Source organism: Solea senegalensis, linkage group LG1 (assembly GCF_019176455.1).
Source record: "Solea senegalensis isolate Sse05_10M linkage group LG1, IFAPA_SoseM_1, whole genome shotgun sequence".
In the NCBI taxonomy this organism is placed as follows: Eukaryota; Metazoa; Chordata; class Actinopteri; order Pleuronectiformes; family Soleidae; genus Solea; species Solea senegalensis.
In genome coordinates, this window is record NC_058021.1 from 7,517,566 (window position 1) to 7,542,259 (window position 24,694).

Below are 24,694 nucleotides of genomic sequence, written 5' to 3' on the forward strand. Positions count from 1 at the left end.
GTGTGCACAGGCAGTAACTGAAGACGCTCCTTCACACATGTGCAGGGGGATCACTGTCAAAAAGTTGTGTGTGTGTGTGTGTGTGTGTTTGGGTGTGTCTGAGCAGAAGTTACTGGGTTGTTATGGGTACAGTTTGTGAAAAGCTGCAGCTGTGCTTGGAATAATGATATGCAAAAGGAAGGATGACATCTTTCATCAAAGACGCTGTGATATAGGAGAGTGTGGCCATATTTATCCTACTTTTAACACCGAGTGTGAGAACAGAGAGTGAGAACAGCAATTAGAGACTCATTAGAAGCACATATTCAGATGTGCATTCAACAAAGTATCTATTACAACACAAAAACATACTTTGGAGAACCTGTTTATATAAGCAGCACAATCAAATCTGAGTAGAAGGTATCTGTACATGGAACCACTCTGCCCTCTAGTGTTTAGTCAGGGCAACTTCTAACACAGGATTCAACAGTTTCTTAACCTCCCAGGGCAAAATACAAAAAGTTTTAGTATGTGGAAATAGCATGAACAAGTGTTTGTCATTTATTTACAAGACTCAAAACAAAGGTGATTGATCTCTGTTGACACTGAAAGAGCATCCTGTGGCTCAAAGGTGCAAGGGCTACTAACAAATCAAAGCCCATGACAACAAATCAAATATTTTGTTAGTCTGGCAAAGTGATGGTCAAGTGATCAAGGTAAAACATGTTATTATTTCTAATCAAAAATATGTACAGAAATGAATATTAGCATTATAAGAGGTCAGTATCCTAAAAGTTAAATAAAATGCAGCAAATATATGAAAAATCGAGCATGTAAAGCAAAGTTGACTGTTACTTCTAACCATGGGCCCTTGGTTTTGTTGACTTTGTCCCCTTAGAAGTAAACGATGTGTGTCTGGGACCATGTTTCCATTGCAGTAGTTCAACCATAAGCAGATCCACGTACTGACATTTCAGATTTGAATCAGGGTGCATGTGTCCAACATTTCAAAGAAGAATCTGAGTTATGGAGTCTTTCATGTTTCGCTCATCGAGCCTTTAGATGTATCCCTCAGCGGATGACACCCTGCTGTGGTTGGAACCACTGCACAACTGTGAGTCAATGTGACCCGATATGAAAACTGCACATAAACGCATGGCTTTCAGTTTTTGTTCCTTCTCTATACCATTTGACGTGTGAGATATTGTGACTGAGCAAAGATACATAGCATTTAATGCCACTGTGTGAGTGAAATTCATGGTTTTCTACATTGATTCTGTTAGCGAATCATCATCTTTCTTTTCTCCAGCCTCCAAACCTGTGGCTGCGCACAAGAAGCACTGCTAAGGCTCTCCTGCAGAGGACACTCTTTGCTGCTTGTTCTAAGTTCTTCACCGTAGTCCGCTGGTGCTGAAATGGATCAAAGAAAGACATCTGCATGGGATGAAGCAGAAGAGGCTGAGACTGGAGCCATGCGGTGGACTGAGATCTGAGTAAGCTTGAAGGAGTAGGACGCTTTCCTGGGAGACTTCCATTGAACTCCTCTCCTGCGCTGTGAATGTCCCTTTGGTCTGATGAGGAAGTATTTGCCATTCAAGTTGGTGTCTCCACAGGCGCTGAACCACCATCCACCTGTAGAAGGGAGAAATGACATGTTTGTGTGAGACAAGTATTTATTTATCTTTTTGTTTGCATTATAATGAGTTCAAAACATCAGCCGTACCCGTGTGGCTGTGGGCACAGTTGGCGTCCATGTGCTTGTCATTGTCCCTGTCCTTGGTCGAGAACATCACGCCTGTGTGGTTGCTCATGGCGTCGGGCAAATCTCCAGACAGATGTGTGATGTTAATGGTGTAGTTGCTCCCTGGACCATCGAGGTCAAATCTATACTCGATGAAGTAGTTGCAGTTCTTCCAGTCTTCCAGCTGGATGTGAAGGACAGAGTCGCTCCGAGCGGTGAGAGAGTGGACCTTCCTGAGACCCAGCCAAAACTCTCCTGGGTTAAATCAACACAGAAGTGATGCACAAGAAAAGCAGCAAATGCAGAGAAAGAGATGTAATTCAAGATTTTGAGATTATAACATAACAACATCAGATGGGTTGTATACCTTGAAAATCTCCAAAGCCATGTTCATACTTCTCCCATGTTTGATCAAAATTTACAGAGCCATCCTTGCGTCTCTGGATGACTGTTGCCCCATAATCTGGATGAAAAGAAATTAAACTGTGAGCCTGAGATGTGGAGAAGTCTACAACTTCTTTTGTGAGGTTTAGATTACCTTTGCTCATGTCACAATAGGCCATGAAGGGCTCTGATCCGTTGGGTCTGATGACGTAGACACCACTCGCTCGCTCCCCTCTGATAAACATCTCACTGCAGTCTGACGGCAGATCTAGATTGGATTAGATTGGAATTAATTAATCACCCACCAGGGAAATTCACTTTCAGCAGCAAAGCTCAGCGGCAGACAAAGTGACAAAAACACCTTGACATGATATTCACAGTACAACTTTCACTACAGATAGCAAACATGAAGAAGTATATCTACACAGGAGGTGAGGAATAGTATCACCACAACATAAATTGAAACTGTTATGAACTGAGTTAAGCTACAAAGTGGTGATCTGGAGCAGAGATGCTAATCCCAGCTGCATTAACAGAAAAGTGTGGGCAAGATTATTAAATAAACACTGAATCTGTGGATGAGCTCAGCGGCTGCCTGCTGGGACCAAAAGTGAGGCAGAAAATTGGTGGAAATTGCTTTGAACTCGTTCTGACTCTGACTAAACCTTAGTCCTTGCTGTTACGGCATGCAAAATAAAAAAGTTCAGTCTTTTATTATCCCTCTTACTCATTTCCGTGGTGTTGGAGGAGTCTGAGGTCTGAAAAGGCTTAAGTGTTGGAGGTTCACTGCTGAAGACCTCAGGCGTCCTCTCGATGGTCTCCTGGGCTGATGTGTCCACTGTAAGCTGGGAAAATTGAACGAGAGATTTTTCAGTGTCCAGGCATAATCCCAAGAATGATAGAAAACACTCCGCACTCTGTCACTAAAGTCATTTTTTCTCTCTTTTTTTCCCTCGACCTTATGATAATAATTCAATTTTTCAGCTCTCAAGACTCAATACAAATGTATTTATCACAGAGACACAGGCTGAGTTGAATTAAATATAACGGACAGCTCCTTCATCATGTCAGCACTGTGTCAAGATGGCTTGATGATGACAACTCAAAAATCATAAAACTTTCTCTGAAGAAGAAGAAGAAGCAAAAAGCAGATGATTTATTGAATATATTATATTTGATTTTATATTTTATTCGCTCTGACGCTGTTTTAACCTGATAAAATAGGCTACAAGATGTCTGAGTCTCGTGGCTGGGCAACCTGGTGATGATGATGAAATATTGGAAGTTTAAAGTCTGACCTGAAGTTTAAAGTATGTCCAAATACTTTCCACACAGTCCCTAACATCTACCTTTTCCTCCAGAGTCTTGATCTTGGTCTTCTGGTAGTTGATCTGGTTGCTCTGTTCCCTCACAGCCTTCAGCAGCTCAGTGATGCTCTGCTCCTGACTGTGGATCACAGCCTGGTAATGGAATAAGTGGAGATTATTGTTGATTCTGTTGATCCCATTACAAGGGGTTGAACTTAGTAATTATGAGTCAGTTTTGTCATGACGTGGGTGAACAATGCAAAACAAAAACACATTTAAAGATGAAAATATACCACACCGTAATCCCTAATAGTGTCTATACTATAGTATTCCAAATGGACATCCATGCACCTTGTTAAAAACAGGTGCATGTTTCTACAGCAGGTCACTCACCCTCAGGCCATTGATCTCTGCTACTTGTTCACTGGACACCAGACCCTGCGAGAGGCTGCTCAGCTTCTTCTCCAGACCTTCTACTTTGCTCTGTAGTTGACTCTTCTCCTGCAGGATGTTGTCCACCTTGGAGTTGATCTCAGCAGACAGACCTTTGATCTCCTCATTGTTGGCCTTCAGCACCACGGTGGTCTTCTTCAGCTCCTCGCCCTCCTCCTTGATTTCACTGGCGAGCACTGACAGCTGGTAGAACGAGTGGTTGAAGATGTTGAGCTTCTGCAGGATGTCGTTGATCTGTCCCTTCGTCTTCTGCACAAACTCCCGCAGGCTCTGGCCCAGCTGGAGGAGGCCGTTTGCCAGGAGACGCACATCATCCAGAGCAGCAAAGCGAGACCGGGTCTCAGCCCCAGGCACTGGGGCGGTAGCCTCGTCTCTGCTACAGAGAGCGGGGACACAAGCAGCGAACAGGACAAAAAACACAGGAATTAGTCTTATATTCATGTTGTTCTGTTGCTTCACCAGCTGTGTGATGACTGGCAGCCCCTCCTCTGTCTCTGTGACTGGACAAAGAGCCACTAAAGGTCTTGGGTTTTATAAGGACACGGTCGACCATTTGGTTATTAATTAATCTCATGTGATCAATATCTGTATGCAGGGGCATTTTCCCTCCTGCTGATAGGTCGATTGAGCTCTCATGCATATTTAAACGTATTTAAATGTGAGTGGCTAGTTTTGATATTATTGATATTGTTCGTCTAAAGTGAATTGGCAGTGAAGGCAGTGTTTTAACATGACCTTTAGTTACCTGTATGGAGGTCAACTCTCCGTTACTGTTGTGTGGCTGGCTTATTTTTTTTTACATATAGGATCAATGAATAAATATGTAATAGGCTTGGTTTGAAGGTTGCAGGATGCAACACATTGCCTCTCAGAGGGAAAAGCTGCTCTGGTGCATCGCAGTGTAACTTTATTCCACTGAGTCTGCAAAAAAAACCTTGGTCCACATTTCTACAACAGTAAACTTTCACTCTTCGCAAACAACACACTTATTTGTGGTTCGCGCTCCCTGCAATTTTCAAGTGAGAGGTAACTGTTGAGCGGTGCCCCAGGTTCTCTGTTAAAAGTTAACTATAGCCATATTAGAGCAGAGTTGCTTGAGTCACAGTGTGTACACAGTAAACACAGTCCTGCGCTGCGTTCAGGGGGCCCCTGAACACGAGAAGGCAAAAATGAATGGGTGTACATTGACCCACATTTATGAAGCTCTAATGAGGCGACAGCAACTTCAAAGACGTACACAATGAGTGCAACCGTGTGTGTGTGTGTGTGTGTGTGAGATAAACAGTACAGGTGAAAGAGCAGGCGAGCGAGGGTCCGACATGAAATATCAAGCTCATTAATACAAATGAGATGAATTTATCGTGGTAGGATTTGCTTCTTTTGTTAAAATAAAAATATGGCACTGCAATGACGTTTGAACTTATTGTTCTTTTTTTTGGTTTAATATATGCAGTGCTTTTCACTGGCAACTACTTTGTCAGTTCCCAGTTTTAAATGGCTTATCTTATCTAGAGAACACACAATGTCTGCCCTTAAAGAGAAGTGCATTTGTCGCACAAGCTGCAGGACACTCGAAGGCCATGTTTGTCGTTGTCTGTTGAGATCCACTGTAACAGTGGTTATGTTTTCTAGTGTTTTCTGTGTGTGTGTGTGTATTTCAGTTGCCTGCCTTACCTCAATGCCTGCTGCTGGTCATTGGGTCATTTAATCAGCCTGTTATTATCTTCACTGCATGAGTATTAGAATGAATGAATTCATATAAGATAAGATAGTAACATAACTTTCACATAACATAGGTGGTATTTCGTGTTTCCCTACTCCTGAGTGAATGACACAGGTCAGGGAACCTTACAGTTCTTAAATCTTACTCAGCCTTAGTATGAACTCTAACAAACCCATACTTTACTTTAGTCCATCTTTAACTTCAATAAAACCACATCAGTTATTGGGTCCCTGACCTTTGTCTTGATTCATAGGTCAGTGTTGCATGACTGCACCATTTCCAGTTGTCCAATGCAGCTACAGCATAACCTGCAACTCCCCTGACCACAAGCCACAGTTACATAATGCACGTCAAATGGGAAAGGATGTCGGCTCTGACATACCTCTCGGTTTAGTGAATGACTTTTAACTTTTCCATTTCTTTCTTCTTTTCCAACTCTTCACTGAGCAGTTGTAAAACAAACAAACAAACAGAAATTGACTGGCAAAATGTAAGAAAAAGACTCTTAGGAGTATTTACTTCCATACTTTCCACTACAATGCAGTTTCCACAAATAATAACTGAAATGAATACTGTGAAGCTGGCGAGCCTCCTGCCTCACGTATTTCACTGTGTGGGCCAAAACTGTCCATTTATATAAGTTAATAATTATCAATAAGTCATTCATTTCTCAGCTGATATTTCAAATCAATTACAAAGTGAATTAATGCCACACACTTTTCCTTAATATGATGCAACTCTAAATCTTTCTCTGAAACTGCCTTGAAGAACATTTTTGCCTTTTGGCCAACTGTTGTGCAGTATGTGGTCAGTCCGTTAGCAGCCATTGGTCCAGTAAAGACTGGTTTCTCCCCTTTTCTCTGCCTTGAGTCAAACCACAATCCCTCTCGGAGTCAGTTGTCTGCTTGGGTAATGGAAAAGAAGTATTTCTTGCTAATTCTTGCTAATTCCTTTTCCATTCCTTGCAGGGCACATTGCAGTGGTTTCAGCCTCTCGAGCTGCTCTTTCACTTCTTCGCGTCTAAGTCTTCAAAAACATTGCATGGTTTATTTTGCTTAGATGTCAGACTCAAGTTAAGTGCCGCCAGTTGGAGGCTGTGATCAGCAATTATCACTGTAGGGGTTAACATTCAGTCTTTCATTGTCTACCGCTTTATCCTCCAGAGGAGGGTCACAGGGGGCTGAAGCCAATCCCAGCTGATGGGGTGAAATGCAGGGTACACACTGGACAGGTCGCCAGTCCATCACAGGGCAAACATTCACACCTACAGTCATTATAAAGTGTTCAATTAGCCTCTGCTTGTTTTTGGACTGTGGGAGGAAACTGGGGAAACCCACACACACCAAGAAAAGAACGAGTATTAGATCATCAATTTAGGACTTGGCACAGTGGTGCACTGCACTAGACATTTAAAGGTCCAGGGTTTAAGAATTAGCAACATCTAATGGTGAGACTGCAGATCGGACCTCTGCTCACTCCTTCCTTTCCCAAGTGTGTCACGAAACAACGGTGGCCTTTGCAAACCAGCGAGGATGTCGTTCTTCTTTGTAATACACTTCCACCAATCCAATGTGGCCGTTTACTCCATATGTACTCCAAAGTACATATAGTACACATAAAAAGTGAGGTACAAGGTTTATTCTAAGATCTTTATTCTAAAACAATTTAACACAAACATACTGCCAATGAACGCTCCTTAATGTTACACATTGCTGACCTTGATGCTAAGAATGATAGCATGTCTGTATATGCTGATGTTTTTCCATGGTTATCTTCTTAGTTAAATGTACAGGTCGTACAATTTTATAACATTTATTATTGAAGTTTCATGTTGCAGCTGAATATCTATCTATATTTCCCTTTATTTAGCAACACATATGTTTAATTTGGCCATTGTGGGGTATTGTAACAACATGGTGGTCCAAAATGGCTGCTGATATAAATATAAAAAACATCAACAATTCATAGCATTACCATTATCAGGTAATTGTTGTTCTGAGGGGAATGTGACTGTACCATTGTGTCCCATGAATGCAATAACCATTCAGTCATTAAGAATGTCAACTGTCTCGTGGTAATACTGGTTCTGCTGATGCTGTAATGGAAAAGCCCGGAGATCACAAATCACAAAGATTCCTGCAGATACCATCTGAAGACCATGAATATTTATAAAATTGTCAGTAATTGTTGGTATACTTTAAGTCATGGAACAGATTATAGGTTCAACAGACCCACGTTTCCAATTATTTCTCCCCAAAAATGAAGTGATATAGGACATCACTGTCAAAGCAGATGATGGGCTTTCCCAGCATGATAGCGGTCATTTAGAAGAAGAGGCTGGCAGTGTGCCGGAAGACGATCCATGTCAAAACCAAACTATTTACTGAGCATGAACCCTCATGGATGGTACAAAGCCTTCTGCGCCCGCCGCAGCTGCTGATTTGATTATAGAGGGAAAAGACCACATAGCTCTGGACAGGGTTACACTCTGTCATGGGGAGATTCATGAGGCACCACATAGTCACCCATGTTGCCTGGGGGTGATTATGGATGGCACACAGTAAGTTGACTCTGGTACTTTCTCTTGCTTCATACCTTAGGCTCCATATTTTGACAGGTTGTCACCAGAAGAATTGCTGTCGTTCACAGCAAGCCACACCTCCTCTGCTCCGATTGGCTGCTGTCTGGAGGCGTGGGCGTGGTTCTCTATGTCTGGCAACTCAGTGGGTGAGTCTGGTTGGACAGTGGATTCTGTAGACAGGCATGTTCACACGCCCCTCCCTGCTTGCACTCTTTTACACACAAGCAAGCAGGGTTTGTGTTATGGCAGGGGTTGCACATTGGCATTTACCAAACAGCCGCTGCATGCCACTCTCCCTCACAGTACCTCCCTGCCTTCTCATGGGACAGACAGACAGACAGACAGACAGGCTGAACTGGACTGAGAACAGACTGAAGTGAACTGTCTGGCAAACACGCCCTCGCATCAGCTCCAAAGTGGGGGAAACTGCTGAACACATGTCAAGGTAAGCCCTGATTTAGTATTTATATCATCTCACAAATCAAGAGATGCTGAATGTTGACCTTAAATGCCTTTGATTAAAAAAAATAAAAAATAAATAAAAAATCATTTGACTTTAAAGTGATTGAACAAATTGTGTGGAGACAACCTCTGCGCTGAATCCACAGTCTCTCAGGGAAATAACTTTTTGCCTTTTAAACACTAAACGTGGAATTCCATTTAGCATTTGATTAACTCTGTATTTACACTTGCTGAACACAAATGCACGGATGCCAACAACAACACACATGTCCACGTGAACACATACCCAAAGAGGCACAATTTCTTATTTTAACCATGTCATGTTAACATACCATAACTTTCTTTCTCGCATGAAGCCAGTGGCAGCTGCTTCATCCTGTGAGCTTTGGCTCCACACACACACACACACACACACACACACACCAATGCAACTCTGACTGTTGTTATTGGAATATGATCAGGACAACTCCAATCCCAGTGATCCAACGCAGGCTGAATAAAAAGATAAACCCGTAGAACTTGGACAGATCGCCATGGGATACGTGTGGAGACAGTGAATGAAAAATATGAATCAGACAGAAAAGAACGAAAAGCGGAAAAGGGAGCTGGAGTCCAAGCAGTTGGCTTTGGTTTCTAAATCAACTCTGAACAGAAGACGGGGTTTTAGAGTTATGCACTGGAAAAACCACAGTCTGTACAGCCAAAAAAGTGGAGGAGAGGAATAATTTTTCCGGGAACAGACCAGAGACAGGGAAACATTTGTACATAATATATATAGTGTACTGCAGCAACAGATGGGAGCAAGATGTAAAAAAGCACGGACATAATGGACCTAACAAGTCATGTTAAGTCTTAAATTCAGATAAATTGTTTACAAATGCCCACCATCTTTTCACTAAAGTACAACTGAAGCTGTAAAAAATACTAGTCATTCAAGGTCATATTAACCTGTTGGCACAAAAATGAAAAGTCAAATTCATGGAAAAATTCATTCAGGAAAAAAAACCATCTGGACTAGACAAGAATACAGGCTCAAAATTGCACGTCTCTCCTCGTAGATATGCCTCATAGCCAGTGCTGCATATCCAAAGTGATCTCTTTGTCCTTGTTTGAGGTCGAAGCATTTATCATTGCATCGCTGGGAGGTCACCACTTGCTGTCACAAGTCTAATTTGTGGCTGTAGGGAAGAATGCTGTGGATAAAGATGTTGTGATTATGAGGTTTATGCTGATGCAGCCTAAAGATCTGTGGGGAAAAGGAAGAATACATTGGCCGAGTCCACAGTTCAAAACAAGTCAAATAAAGCAACGTAGTCACATCAACTTCTCCTCCAGTGGCTTTAGTTGGATACGAGGGGGAATATCTTGATATCTGAGATGCTTCAAGATGAAGCATCACGCTGTGCTTTTGGGTAGAAGCAAACATTTCCTGTGAGGTGGGCTTTCTGCTTTAAGCGCACACAATTAAACCCTATGCCACGGAAATGTGGAGAGTTATGCAACGACTGACTCCTGGCAGTGGCCTAACCGTAACTGTGCTATATTGTTTCCTCTGTGGTAACATGGTCGGGAGCTAATGTAAGGGTGTAAGGCTCTATATTTGTATTTAAGAAACATGTGGGCTACTGCACTTTGCTTCTCAGTCTGTTTGTGCGAGGGAAGGCTGCAAATAGGTAGTGTGGAAGTAAACAATTGTCATTGTCCATGCGACAAATACAGCTTCGGACATTTTAAATAACTGTGTCAATTAACATTTCCACAAATCCAAGACGGTTATACACACACATGCAGAGTTAGAGGTTTCTAGTTGTGTCTAAATGTATGAACCAAAACAACATAACTTCACCGTTATGTGCTGTTGTTTCTTATTGAATATACAGCATGATTTAAAGTAAATCTTTCTTTTATTGCCACCATTTTAATTTAAACTTGACTTTCAAACAGAAGTGTGGAACAAATGTCCACTATATGTCATTAAGCCTGTCAGCTCCGCACTACTCTGTCTCTTAGTATAACAGTTTTAGGGTTTGGTGTCGCCCGGCGATATTCTTGCACTGCACACAGGAAGTGACTCATTTTAAACATCAAAACAGACACTGAGACAGCTGCAACACCTTAGAGTTGGACTGAAAACACAGTCTCCACCCGCCCCTGTGCTCCTTGCCTGATAGTTTTACTTGACAGAGGCTTTTTTTTTTCAGATAGACGCTGCATATAAATAATGGAACAAAAGTACATTGTTTGTCAGACAAAACATAAAAACAACAAAATAAATCAAAGTCTACAAGTGCATGTTATTCAAGTCTGTATAAAAACTGAGTGCATAGAAACTGCACTGGTCGGTGGCAGCATCTGCTGGACCGTAATTCTATTTACTACAAAGCACAAACATGAAAGAACGGGTGCGGTGATTCTTTTGAAGTGTGTCCAGCAGCCTGTTTTCTAAAACCTGACGACAGAGCCAGCAGAGAGATGTTTGCAGTGACAGGTGTTGTCCTGCATGGCACTCGGAGACAGAATAGCTTCTGTGTCACTCGTTTCCTTAAAAAAAAAAAAAAGGTCTATGGAAGTTTCATGCTCCCAGTTTCTGCCTCTGTGAAGAATATGTAAATCTAAATGAATACATTCTATTAGCATTTTACATAGAGGCACGTGTCCTCTCCTGACAGACACTTTGGAGATACACCCACACGGGCTATACATAGACTTCTCAGACTGTCAGAGTGCTGAAAGATTCCTCTCAACATCATAAAAACCACACATATACAGTATACTGGATCAGTTTCAGTGGATTCACTTTAATTCACGTCGTGGGTTTCATACGCCAAGAGGGAACTAAAATCATGTGACCATGGCTAAACAATTCTTATTTTATTGAACTGAAATTGAATTTTGACAACTTCACTGTATACCGTCTTGGCTGTTGATGTGTAATGAGAAACAGGGAAGATGTAGAGGACAAATCCACACATATGACCTCACAATATTGGTTCACAACAGTGTGCAGCGCTTAAAGGAATACTTCACCGATTTGCTTTGTATTACTAGAACAGGGGTAGTATTTTTGAAATATTGTGCTTCCCAACCTCTGTTATCATTCTGGGAATGAGGTCCCGTCCCCCTACGAGTGGGTCTAAGAAGTAACGTTGCAGTTTCTACCTAGTGTCACTGGTGGGCACGTCACAAAAAAATGAATGAAGATATTTCTCCACTCAGGGGAAACTGAGGTTGGGAGACACAATATTTCAAAAATACTACCCCTATTCTAGTAATACAAAGCTAAATGCAAATCGGTGAAGTATTCCTTTTAACGGCAACTTCACATTCACTCCCAAGAAAATTACCTTGATTTTGGGATCTTGTCTTGTACTGTATATGTACCATGTACACAGACATGGTTGAGATTAAAGGTACATATATGCGCGTGTGATACTGTGAAAACCCCTGTGTGTGTGTGTATATTCCTGTCAGTAATGGGTTGCTGTATATTGTTGGTCATCAGTCAGTGTGTGAATGATGGACGATAACATTCCCACCGGGACCATTTGGTGGTGTTTGCCTGTTTACTGCATAGCTGACATTGTTTGGGCCTGTGGTTCTGTGGCTGCAGCGCTTCAAGAGGAGGCTGAGGAGACACTGACAGACTGACTGACTACGTGACTACACGGAGTATAGACGCCGTTCAAAAACCATACACACAGTACAAAAACGAATGAAACACAAGGGAGTATGAGGAGGTTACAGTCAGAGACAGTTCGGCAAAAGTAAACCACAGGTCTGAAAGTAGACTGGAGACATAGTGGGAAGCAAAGGGAGATATGGGCGGGAGGAAAGTAGTGAGTCAGAACAATGGCTGCCTGTATTTATGTCTGTAGGAGTATGTTTTGCCCTGCTGGCCATTGCTGCTGGGTTAAACCATCCCATGCTATTTTCAGCTCTCCTCCTGGATGGCAGACCTGTAATCAAATGAACATCAGGCCTGCCAGTGTTGAATAATCGCCGCCTGGTGCAGGGAAGAAATGAAGTGACAGAGTGTGAAAAACAAAATGAGAACGAGAGCAAAGAAGAGAGAGAGGAGAGAGAGAGGGAGAGACAGCACTCCAGTGTAATTGGATGTTTGTGTTTTGTGCTCTGAGCTACATGAGGGGGAATAAATGTGAGGGAGATTATGAATGGAGAGCAAAAAAATGGACTATTGTTGTTCATTAAATTGAGATAGAGACTCCAATAAAAAAACTGACGGGAATGCCTTCACCAAAATGGTTGTTTGTTTACTATTTTATTAAGCAGTGACTCAATAATCACCTCTATTGCTAGTTAAAAATACCCACATATGTGTCTCAATAATTTGCTCTATTTTGTTTATTGTTATTTAAATGTTATTCTCCTCCTCAGATACCAAATGTGCAACCAGATAATGTGACATCAACTACTGGGAGAACTGAATAAAGCAAATGATGGAAGGACAAAACGGTAAGAAGGTCCATGACATGACATCATAATATAACACACCAAACTGGACATTTATGATGATGGGTACCAAATGATTGTGTTCATCTTTACAGGAAATATCTCATTTCATAAAACAAAGGAGAATGGATTTAAAGGGAAGCCACCTTACTCAGTCGAAACCCCTTATGGATTTCGACTCGACTTGGACTTCCTGAAATATGTTGATGACATAGAGAAAGGCAATACCATCAAAAGAGTCCCAATCCAGCGCCGGAGCAAAGGCCTCCGGGCAAGCACTCTTCCCAGGCACCTCAACCCTTCTGGTAATGGCTATCACCCAACCCTCTGGGGATCTACTGGAGCCCTTGGGCCCAGGTCTCGCCTGTCAGACGCTCATCATCATAGCTACACTTCCTCGGCATGTGATCACAGGTCACCACTTTCTCCCACGGGTCTCAAATCCTTGACAGAGATGGAGGCCAGGATCAAGGAGTTTGACGAGCAACCGCTCGGGGAACACATTCGACCACATCTGCTCCGAGCCTCCAGTTTGCCTCTCACAGTATTACTGAGACAGAGCTCAGAGTCCACGGAGGACCCCGCCAGCCTCAGGAGTTCAAGGGATCACCTGGGAGGAAGAAACACCTCCTGTGAAGACATTTTCTGCTCCCCAGACAGCTCTCAACCCCGGGACTGCTCAGGGCTGTTGAGGCGCCTGACTGAGGCCCTGGAACGTGTTGGGGAGCTGGAGATGGAAGTGAGGGTCATACCAGAACTTAGGGCTCAGATCTGTGTCCTCCAAGAGGAAAGAGAAAGACTCCTGAATCCACATGTGCACTTCACTTCCATGAATGGGACCACGGACCCTCATGCCATGTCCTGCTATGGCACCATGGACGTTAAAAGGCCTCGGCATGAATGCCATGTCATGTTTCCTAAAAATCACACTGTCAGTCAGGATAACTCCACTCCAACCCATGAGTGGAGGACGAGTACAGATCTGGACGAGCTGCTGACAGTGACATCCCTGCAAGCGAAGGTGGCTGTGCTAGAGCAGAAGCTCCACGAAACAGACCTGGAGCTCCAGAGGACCTTAGGTCTGCTGAAGGAGCAGCAGGAGGAGAGCACAAGGAAAGATGAAAAGATACAACATCTTACTAGGAACCCCGGGGTGTGGGTCCGGGCTGAGAGGGTGGTGGTCGACCAGGATGGAGATGAGACAGTGGTGAGATCCATTGAACCAAAATATACTCAAGTGTTTTCCTCCAGAATCCCAGACGTACTTGGCAGTGCAAGAACTGTTCCCACAAATGGACAAAGAAGTCAACTGCAAGACTCTGTAGTTGATTCGACGTGTACTGAAATGAGTCTGCATGGACAGGCTTTGGCTGCAGACACAGCAGTTATTGTCCACCACATAAAGAACATAAAAAGGCTCCTGGGTCAGCAGTGGGAGTGTTTGTGTGCAGACAGTGAGTTGCGAGAGGAAGGTAAACCTCTAAAACACCCAGATGCTAAAGTCAACTCCCTGCAGCAGGAGATGGTGGGACTCATAGACGTCCTCGCCTCCTACTACACCCAGCATGGACCGAGTGATGGAGAAAACATTCCTCCTAAAGGTACTGCCAGAGATTCTATCAAAGTAATGATTGATCAAATCTGTTTTTGCACCAAGTAAAACACCAACAAGTGTTGAATATTAAAAGGCTGTGAATCAGTTGTGTCCTCTGTTTCTGTCTTTTCCTGAAGCCTCTAAATCCATCATGAAGACAGATGGATGCTCCCAGATGTCAAAAAACCAAGATTCGGGGCTTTTAAATGAAGGGTTAGTAAACAACTCTCAAAGCTTAAAAAGTGAGGTAGTCCTGAACTGAACTTGAGGGTTTTTAAGATACTATTACATCGTTGTGACAGAGCAAAACATAATCATTTGAACTGAATGATGTATGTTACAGCGAACATTCGTGATCCTTTAAAACCTCAAATGAGATTTCCTTTTCATCCTAAATTAGAAATGTCAGAACGGAGCATAAAAATCTATTTGGTTGTTGTAATCAGGTCATTTTGTCCGGATCGATGTCCTCATTGATGCTTTCACGAGATATCAATACTCTCTTCCAAACTGCCCACCATGCTCCTGCTGCAACATGGTGGGAGATAACGTCGATTGACCGAAGCTTTACAATTCATTCCTGGACATTTTCTAAACGCTGACAGTGATGTGACATTTCATTTCTTTCATTCTGACAAAGACATGAAACAGCTGCAGGTGGAGATGGGAAGCGAGGTGTGCATGACACTTCCATCCAGTGTTGGGAGAGCAGCTCCAGGCCCGGGGAGATGGCTGCCGCCCAGGTGGACGCAGCCACGGAGAAGAGACGGATGGAGGGAGAGAGGCAAATCACCTCCGATGCACAGATGACATTCGGAGGAACAGGACTGGGGCAGACAGATGGAGGTGTAGAGTCTGTGGAAGCTGACGCTACACAGAAAATGGCCAAGACGAAACCAAAAGCTCCAGGAGAACAGATGGAGAGGAACAGCGGCTCTGAAACAACCCCAGGGTGCAGGTTAGACGAGCGGAACTAATGCCTTATCAGTGTCACTTTGGGAAATGGAATGTGAAATGTGATTGTGAGGTTCACTCCTATGTGAGCAGCTCCTATAACTCATGTTTATCTAATTTCATGGGTATTTATTGCAATAGTCTCTTTCTATTGTTCACCAAACATTCATGCTCCTCTCTTTTAGGGAGACTGTGAGTGCAGATTTTATGACTGCCTGCCAGTTCCTCAATGACCACATGGAAAACATGGATAACCCCAATGATGATATGGTATGTTAGACGCAGACTTTAACCCTTAGAACACGGAGCATTTCCATTACTATGTTATAATGTATATATAGAGGCTATAAGAAGGTGCAATATAGAGTGTCTTATATCCTTTTTTCCAGCACAACCTATAGGAACTTTTTTTAAATTTTCACCAACTATATAAACATATCTGAGCAAAAGTACTCACATTTAAAAAAAAATCTGATTGAATTTGTGAAACGTGGAAATACGTCACAGTTCAAAAGTTCGCTTGGCTCGTTTTAATGAACTAAAATAAAATAAAAATGTTCTATTTTCTGCACAACTTTTTTTAAAATATGCAATATAAAATGTATCATAACTTTCACTCAACAACACATAAGAAGGCGAAAAAAATCCATTAAAACATTTATCAGCTTATTTTGAAGCTGCTCTAACAATATTAACAATATCATTGACAAAATTAATATTGTTGAGCATTTTGGGGGCATTTTAACATCTTTAAGCTCATTATTTTGGTTTTAAACCATGTAGCTTAACTGTTTTGTCTTTGTTTTGTTACCTTTTGTGACTCTGTCCCTGTTGTACAGCTGTGAGAAAAATGGTGGACATGTTTGTTAGACAAGTTGTTTGATACCAGAGCATTTATTATAATAATCTTTGTACAAATACTGATAAACAGTAACATTCAGCTGCTCTCAGAGCAGAAAATGTTGCTGGTTAGTATCACACTTTCCTGTCAGAAGAGATATTTGCATCACTTTAATCCAAAACAATGTTTGTGGAGGTTGGACACTGACTTTTTTTAGATTGTAATTTAAACTTTGCTGGCTACCTTCCTGTCGTAAAGCATCATCAGAGGATAAATTCCCACCTTTCTTCACAGAGGATGGCCCTGGTCGTGTTGTTCCAGCATTGGTTCAGTGCGGCCGCGGAGGAGGCCTCAGCAGCCAGCAGGGTCATTACGTACCTGAGAGAGGTAAAGAAAGCCACGCCTTCACTGCTGGCCTTCCTCGTCAACCTGGCAGACGACAACGGCAACACGGTGCTGCACTACAGCGTGTCCCACTGCAACTACAGCATCGTCAGCCTGCTGCTGGACACGGGTAAGGGTGACAGTTAGCAACAAAACAATAAAATGTCTGCAAAAATGTGGATATATCAAAAAGAAATGTTGATATTTTCTTTGTACCACCAGGCGTGAGTGATGTGACCCTTCAGAACAATGCTGGCTACACAGCAGCGATGCTGGCCTCACTGACCGCTCCTGATGGCCCTGGTGGCATGGAAGTGGTGCGCAAGATCATGGAGCTGGGAAACATTAACATTCGCTCCAGTCAGGTACAGTAACGTGTGCAAGTTCTGAGTGATTAAAAGAAAAAGTTGACTTGCTAATCACACAGTTTTTAGTTATTGTGTTGAAGTAGTCATTAGTAAAGCTGAATTTAGAGAACATACCAATATTTTACTTCTTAAATCAGGGTCATTGCAACTTAATTATGTTTAAAGGTGTTCAAAAAATCCTGGAATTTTCAAGGGTTGTACAAATATTTTTCATTTAAAATAAAAATGCATAAAGAGAAACAAATGATAAATGATGCCCTGGAAATTTGAGCTGGACGATTCAAGTTTGAGATGTTTAACTTTGGGATGTTTTGCTTGTTTAAGTTTTTTTCTTGTTGTCGATGCAATCAAGGGTGTAGATGAGGGTGGAGCTAACTGTAAGTTTAAGTTAGGGGCGGACATAAATAACAATGATATTCTTCTCACTGCTCCTTTCCAATCATGAAAAGTGTCTCAAAAGTAATTATGGATTTGTGTAACATTGTGCTGTATTATACTCTACACTTATGAAAGGACCAAAAAAAGAATGAAAGAAGAGAGCGTTAACAACAGAAAATAAACAGTTATGAGTTGAAAAGAAAGTTTAACTCCCAGAAGCCTGTGAGGCTTTACAAGTGGAAGATTTGTATCATCTAACAATACTACACAGTGTTTTCAGGTGATAGTGATGAATAAAGAGCTGTATAATTTCTAGGCTCTGAAGGAAAATAACATTATGTCTTTAACAGGCATCGTATATAAAAGTTTTATTGTGGGGAATTTGAGAGTCCCTGTTTTTATACGTACTTTTTACACTTGTGAACCGGGTCAAAGTGCGAAACTGCAGAGCTACAGTAAGTCGAGTGTCTCTCTTTGTTCCGTTGCCTCCATCTCTCCAAACAGACGGGCCAAACTGCTCTGCACTTGGCGGTGAGACACGGTCGAGTGGTGATGGTCCGCCTGCTCCTGAGCTGCGGCGCGGACACAAACATTCAGGACAGCCAGGGAACCACAGCGCTGATGTTCGCGTCAGAGAGGGGACACACGCACATCGCAAGGCTGCTGCTGGAGAGGAGCCAGTGTGACCTCACCCTCACTAACAAGGTAAAGCCCCAAATTATCCTCCACAGCCTGACTGACGCTCCCTGGATTTGTCAGCATTGTCTGATCCACAGATTTTTGCAGTTAAATGTCAAAGGAGCAAAAGTAATTGGACAATTTATATTTATTCCATTCCACAGGCAGCACCCTCAGTAGATTTCTCTCCTGCAATATTCTATATTTTGTGTATAATGCATCCGCACACATAACGGAACACAAAAGGATACATGGGTGTATGAAAGCTTTCATGTTTTGACTCACGCTGTGTGTGCACGTGGGTGGAGTAAGAGTCTGAGTGCAGCAGAAGAGCTATTCCCCAGGATTAATCAGGGTTACAGTAAAACAAATCTCCATAATCCTCAAACAGTAACTCATCTACCAGTGTGTGAGTGTGTGGAGGCAGCGAAGAGAGCAAGCATTTGCATATTTTACTTTTTCTTTTTTTTCCTTTTTTTTCTCTCAGTCTGCCTTAAAGTAGCTTTAATATAAAAAAAAGTGCACCAAACACTGGTGCCCTGTGTTGATTCCACAGCATGTTTTCATCTTGACATAAACCCTGATACACAGAGACAAATTACATGTAGGAAAATTCAGTCTTATCCCATTTATGATGAAGGTGTAACTTTGCTGAGGAGTTTACTGGTGCAGCTTTAAAACACAATAATAGCCTTATTGTGTTTTCAAGCTGCACCAGAGGTTATTGCTTTGCTACAGTTTTCGCTCAGCATATTAGCATTTATGTAAAAACAATAGCAACAAGGGTCAATCGCAAGGTGGCATAAGAGGGAAACGTCAGAAGATGAATGGAAAAACTAATCCACCGTCTCTCCAGCCTTTTTGCTCGCATCTGTTTGTAGTACAACTGTGTGTCACATGCTTTTCTTTCTGTCCTTCAGCGGGGTCAGACTGCCATCACCATTGCCATGCAAGGCTCGCACACCGACACAGCCGCCCTCCTGCAGGCGCACGCTAAGGCTCGAGTCCTGTAGAGCAGGAAGTCCGGAACAGAATCTGCAGACTTTGATTCTGAGGAACTTCACAGTTCCTTTTATTTTGTGCATTGTTGTTGATTGAGATGCGTCTTGCATGATGCCGTTTCTGAAGCATAGGCCTGATGGGACGGTGTCATTATAACAACAAGACTTATTTGTTAGCTTTAATTGTCAACATAAGCAATGGAAAACATGTATTTATTTTACTGCGTGTGTATATTGATTTGGCCGCATGGATATGTTGAAAGTTATACAGAGAAATATGTGTTTATGGAATAAAATGTTTGCATGTGCCTCTCTGTTTATAGAGAAAATGTAAAGCAGCAGCACAACACTGTCTAAATATACAGAGTGCAAAATATACAAAGAAATGCAAAGTAAATATTAAATGCCGCATGCCGTGCACAAGAGAGGCAAACCTAAAGCAACCGATTTCGATAGTTGACGTCAATGTTGTTTGTTTTTAATAAAATGATTTAAAACCGAACATAATAATGTGTATTCTTGTTAAACATGCAAATCCTTGAACACAGGGGTGGAAATCTCAAAATGAGCTGATAACTCAGTGGTCAGCTTTGTTGCTGTTGTAACAAACGTGGCCAGCAGGTGGCACTGCTCTTCCAAAACTGCCTGATAACACTCATACAATGACCAACAATACACAGCGCTGAACCAATTCACACGACCTTACTTTTTTATGTTTCTGTAATGGTTAATACACCAGTATATAGAAAAACATTTGAATTTAATTTTTAATGCTAAAATATGATTATTATTGTTCTCCATGAATTTTCAGATTTACTGTTTTACAAAGAAATCTGAAAAAAAATAATAAAGCACATTATTATTTCCCGATTCAAATTTCAAATTATAATTATTTACTTGCATTCCTGGACAGAAAAATGAGTTTAAGTGACTGAATGTTATGCTTGACTATAAAAAGGTGAATTCAGTTTGTTAGTTTGAAGTTTTTGAAAGTCTGGTGGTCGAACACAGTTGTTAAGCACCGTATACAAATCTGGAATTGTGAAATGATCACATCCAAGGGATTAGATCTAATCCCTCTAAAATTTAAAAACAAGACACCCACTAAAATGCGAGCCGGTGGAATTTGTGTTGTTCCGCAGCAATATTTGTTCTGATTTGAGATTTGAGATGATGTTTGTGAGACACCTCATTTCCCCAGAGGATTATTTGCTCCCCGCCACACACACTGGACCGCCCTGATGCTGCAATGACCATGAAATCAGCTCCTCACATTCTATTTACACTTAAAGTAAAACACTGTGCTTTGAATTGACTGTGAGATTCATGCATTTGTGTGTGTGTGTGCGCGCAGGCCGCGTCCACGTAGATCTATAGGTGTAAATAAATGCACCCTCCCCCAACACATAAGACCTTCACAGCACAGTGAATAAAGGCAGACATGTTAGGCTTATGTGTGAAGGTTTGCAATCTCCCGTTCTCTGCTGCAGATTTGCAGATTAATAAAATATATTTAATAACGCCATCATTTCCTAATGGGCTGTGGTTCAACAGTGTGAAGGCGTTGCCTCGTCTCCATTTAATAACGACGATGGACTGGATTTATATACGCTGCCGTCTGATGATGAATGTGAACCACATCCTCTGATCCGTTTAAAAGTATGACGGTGAAGCTTATGAATGAAGATAAAACACAAATCCCCTTTACGAATGAAGAACAATAATTCATACGTGATAGAACACACACACACACACACACACACACACACACACCTCGCTGCAGAAGCCTTACATGGTCTGGTTTATTTAGTTTAAAGTTAGGATATAGAGCTAAAAATATCATTACTGTCAGTTTCTTATCACCTTGTACATGTTTGCATGTTAAAATGTACATACAGAGGAATAAAAATGTGCAATATAGAGTGTCTTATATCCTTTTTTTCCCCAGGACAACCTATAGGCAATCAAATTATCCATCCATCCATCTTCTACCACTTTATCCTCCACAGGAGCTGTGCCAGTCTCAGCCGACATAGGGCGATATAGGTGGATACACCCTGGACAGATCGCCAGTCCATCACAGGGACACATATAGAGACAAACAACAATTCAACCATTCACTCTCACACTCTTTAGATTGTCCAATGGAGGAAGCCAGGAGAACCCGGAGATAACCCACACACACACGTACACACACGAAAATGCAAAATTTGCCGACCAAAATGACACGGCACGCGTTCAGCAAGTTTTCAGTCGGTTTATATATCAATATATAGAGATATTCAAAAGCAATCCATTACAGAGAATGAAAAAGTGAAACCAGTTTGGTCTTATTACAGTATATCTTTGCATGTACAGTAGTAGGCTGATCCCTGTCCTTCAAATAATAATAATAAAAAAAAAACAGGAACAAAGAAGGAAAATTAAAAAAGGAAACAAAGGCAAAACCAATCACTTCATTAACACTGAGGATGGAAAGAGTGGATGAGTTTGTTTTTTTTGTTTTGAAATGTGTGACGGAGAAAAGAACTGTAAATGACGCACAGCAAGAAACAACACAAATCACTTTGGTGGATAATTGAAAGTTACAATCCGGGAATACATTGCTCTCCTTCATACAAATAAATTAATATACCTGTCGACACTTTATCTAAAATCTTATGTACAACTTTGCCTTTACATATTTGTATAGTACATTATCAAAAAACCTTATGAAAACATATTTACAAATCAATGAATCAAAAAGCACCCTCAGAGCTTGTCCACAGTGTCTCACACACACACACACACACACGCACTCACTCACTCACTCACACACTACATATGCAGGCCTTCATCATACACTGTATACTTTCATGCAATGAATGATACAGAAGGCATTCTAAGAGGGTTGTGCAACAGAGAGCATACAAAACTGTTTCAAATGTGGCTGTGGGTATGAACTCACATGCCAAATAATGAAAACACACACGCGCACACACACACACACACACACACACACTAGAATGTTCAGGTTTTTTTAAAAAGAAGTCACAGCACTAAACCACCACACGTCAGGACTAAACCAGCATTAAACATCTTCACTGATGGGACACGTCGGCCTCCGACCCGCTCTCTACGTCAGAGTCACGTCACATGACCGGTGACGTCATCATGCAGACACCAGCTGAACTCTCCCACACGGCCCTGCCCAGAACTGTCTGCCGTCGCAGGAGCAGGAGGAGTAAGAGAAGGACCACTGAATGTGGCTCCCTATTGCTGAGTGTGTGCATGCATAATGTGTGTGTGTGTGCGTCTTTGCCGGGAACAATGAATGGCTGCATTGTCCGTTGGCGAGCAATTATGCATGCTGTTTGTGTTTTCAGAGGGCAAGTGCACACTGCGGAACAGCGTGACATGGTTATCACTGCTCCTCCTGTGTATTTATGTGCATAGTCAAAATCAGGTGATGAAACTAAGTTATGACAACGAGATGTTTCTTTTGTCGACTATAGATCGTCGTGGTCTAAGTGTATTGCTTCTCCTGATTTAAGGAGCATAAAATCCACTTCTCTCCACCCTCTCAGACTCTTCTGAAGTATGCTCATGGCCATTTTCTCCCAAAATCTTGACATGTTAGATGTGAAATAAAAAACTGCTAAATGTCAACACCTTGCCCCTGAACCTGAAAGAAAGGCCGAAACACGAGTCGTCACCTCTCTTTAAAATCAATAAAGAGAACAAAACCATCTTACAAAAAAAAAACGGGAGGACGTCAACTACAAAAGACGGTGACACTTATGTTTGATTCCGATATGAATCTGTACAGATTGTCCCATCAACGCAGGTACTGCTCCATTTTCAGAGCTCCTTCCACAACATGTTCCCAGAGCCCTCACTAGAAATAGCACAGAGCCCAAATTAGTACATCAAGGACAAAACACGACCTCTCGCTAGCCCTGTCACAAAATATAAAACACACGGCACACACCTCACTAAGTAAAATACGACCCGAAGCAGGAACCAGTGAGAGATCCCAGCTTGGATCAGTGACAGAAACGCACGTTAATAGATCTGGTCTCGATTCTCAGCATTTACCGGAGAAAGGGTATGATATTACTAATACTAAGAATGATGTTCCTCTGGTTTTTGAAATGGTGATTGGCACAGTACACAGCTGTGAACGGCTGCGTGTTGTCTCAGTCCAAGTCACCTGTGACCTCACTGTGTGTGTGCGTGTGCCCGAGCGGCCGTCTTCTCCACAAGTCGTCCCTTTGTGGCTCACTTCGCAGCAGTGGACAGCATGGGCTGCTCCGTGTACCAGTGAGTCCCTGGGTCGGGCATGCTGCCGCCAAGTGGCAGGGCGATGAACTGCGGGCAGGTTCCACTCCCTGCACCCACGACTCCCATGCTGATGCCCTGCGGGTATGTGTGATGGTGCGCGTGGTGTCCCATGCCGTCAGTCCGGCCGATGTGGATCTCGTCCTCCTCCCCTTCGCCGGTGGTCTTCCGGTAGACGGGGTTGTCAAAGTTCATGCTCTTGGTGGAGTTGCGCCGCCAGTTACGCCACACCAGGTAGACTCCGGCGCAGACCAGGCCAAAAACCACTGTGGCAATGATAGGAACTGCATGCGTTTAACACACAGTGGCGGGGGGAGGGAAATGGGAAGGGGGGGAGCGTTAACTAGGCAGAACGAGTCCATGGCATGAAATGACAGGCACAGAGAGGAGCAGCATTGGACATGCGGGGGACAGAGAGGGCAGGGGGGCGGCGAGTTACGGAGGCTCTGTGTGTGTGTGTGTTGCTCAGCCAAAGTCAAAGTAAGGTCAAACACCAATCAAAGGATTGACTCTAAATCAGCAGCTCCACAAATCATTAGTGTTTTTAAAAATGACACAATTCAAAGATTTATCTCCCTGCTCTCCTAACACGTCACGCAGGTCGTGTCCGTCCACGCGTCAAACGGTAGATTAACACAAGACGACTCCACAACTATATCTTCCACATACAACACGTTTATTTACATTCTGTTTACCCAAGAGAAAATATTCCTGGGGGCTAATGAGTCTTTTAATGTTTCCGCATTAAAAGTTGTTTATTCTGCAGCTGTTCGACTTACTGACCTCCTTCTAATACACAAGCATTACAAGGCTAAAAGGCACTGTTAACTCAAAACAGTGTGGTAAGAACTACTTTTTTAAAAGAGCAGATAAAAACAATATATCGACACCGTCCTTTTGTTCACTGGAATAACTAGTAACTAGCAATTTTACACTTTTAGACAAACTGCTGGAAATCATTGTTACAGTAGCTAGGAAAGAACTATCGCTGCATAACTAAATAAGGCTGTTACTTTATTTATAATCTTCTCCATGTGTCATTCACCGGTTTGTATACTGCCTTTTGTTTGTTGTAG

General features: G+C 42.3%; 3 protein-coding genes across 5 annotated transcripts in view; 1 reads left to right on the top strand and 2 right to left on the bottom strand.

The window, feature by feature from the left end:
• Positions 1-354: 354 nt before the first annotated feature.
• On the bottom strand, positions 355-4,713 carry LOC122766060 (angiopoietin-related protein 3-like). Its single transcript, XM_044020666.1, has 7 exons — positions 3,805-4,713; positions 3,454-3,564; positions 2,832-2,949; positions 2,259-2,372; positions 2,088-2,183; positions 1,703-1,975; positions 355-1,611 (listed from the first exon to the last, which is right to left on the bottom strand). The coding sequence occupies exons 1-7, from the start codon at positions 4,303-4,305 to the stop codon at positions 1,400-1,402; spliced, it is 1,425 nt and encodes a 474-aa protein (XP_043876601.1). The 5' UTR covers positions 4,306-4,713; the 3' UTR covers positions 355-1,399.
• A 3,651-nt stretch (positions 4,714-8,364) lies between these two features.
• On the top strand, positions 8,365-19,800 carry LOC122773784 (KN motif and ankyrin repeat domain-containing protein 4-like). The gene is made up of 10 exons (XM_044032741.1): positions 8,365-8,613; positions 13,026-13,103; positions 13,196-14,701; positions 14,832-14,907; positions 15,335-15,652; positions 15,834-15,918; positions 16,784-17,003; positions 17,096-17,238; positions 18,124-18,324; positions 19,218-19,800. Exons 2-10 carry the CDS (start codon positions 13,085-13,087, stop codon positions 19,308-19,310), a joined length of 2,661 nt encoding a protein of 886 aa, XP_043888676.1. The 5' UTR covers positions 8,365-8,613; positions 13,026-13,084; the 3' UTR covers positions 19,311-19,800.
• Positions 19,801-21,540: 1,740 nt separating this feature from the next.
• The window catches only part of LOC122776015 (low-density lipoprotein receptor-related protein 8-like), a 71,493-nt gene continuing 68,339 nt past the window's right edge, over positions 21,541-24,694 (bottom strand). For 2 of the 3 annotated variants that reach the window (XM_044036338.1, XM_044036328.1), the window contains exon 18: positions 21,541-23,902. In XM_044036338.1, the coding sequence (XP_043892273.1) occupies positions 23,559-23,902 (344 nt within the window). In that variant the 3' untranslated portion in view covers positions 21,541-23,558. The remainder of the gene's footprint in view (positions 23,903-24,694) is intronic. The other variant, XM_044036346.1, reaches the window with a different exon arrangement.

Coding starts and splice junctions, on each gene's coding strand:
- LOC122766060 (XM_044020666.1), bottom strand. CDS start 4,305: ATGAATATAAGACTAATTCCTGTGTTTTTTGTCCTGTTCGCTGCTTGT. Junction 3,565..3,804: donor CAGAGATCAATGGCCTGAGG/GTGAGTGACCTG, acceptor TTCCATTACCAG/GCTGTGATCCACAGTCAGGA. Junction 2,184..2,258: donor CTATTGTGACATGAGCAAAG/GTAATCTAAACC, acceptor CTTTTCATCCAG/ATTATGGGGCAACAGTCATC.
- LOC122773784 (XM_044032741.1), top strand. Junction 15,653..15,833: donor GAAACAACCCCAGGGTGCAG/GTTAGACGAGCG, acceptor CCTCTCTTTTAG/GGAGACTGTGAGTGCAGATT. Junction 15,919..16,783: donor ATAACCCCAATGATGATATG/GTATGTTAGACG, acceptor CTTTCTTCACAG/AGGATGGCCCTGGTCGTGTT.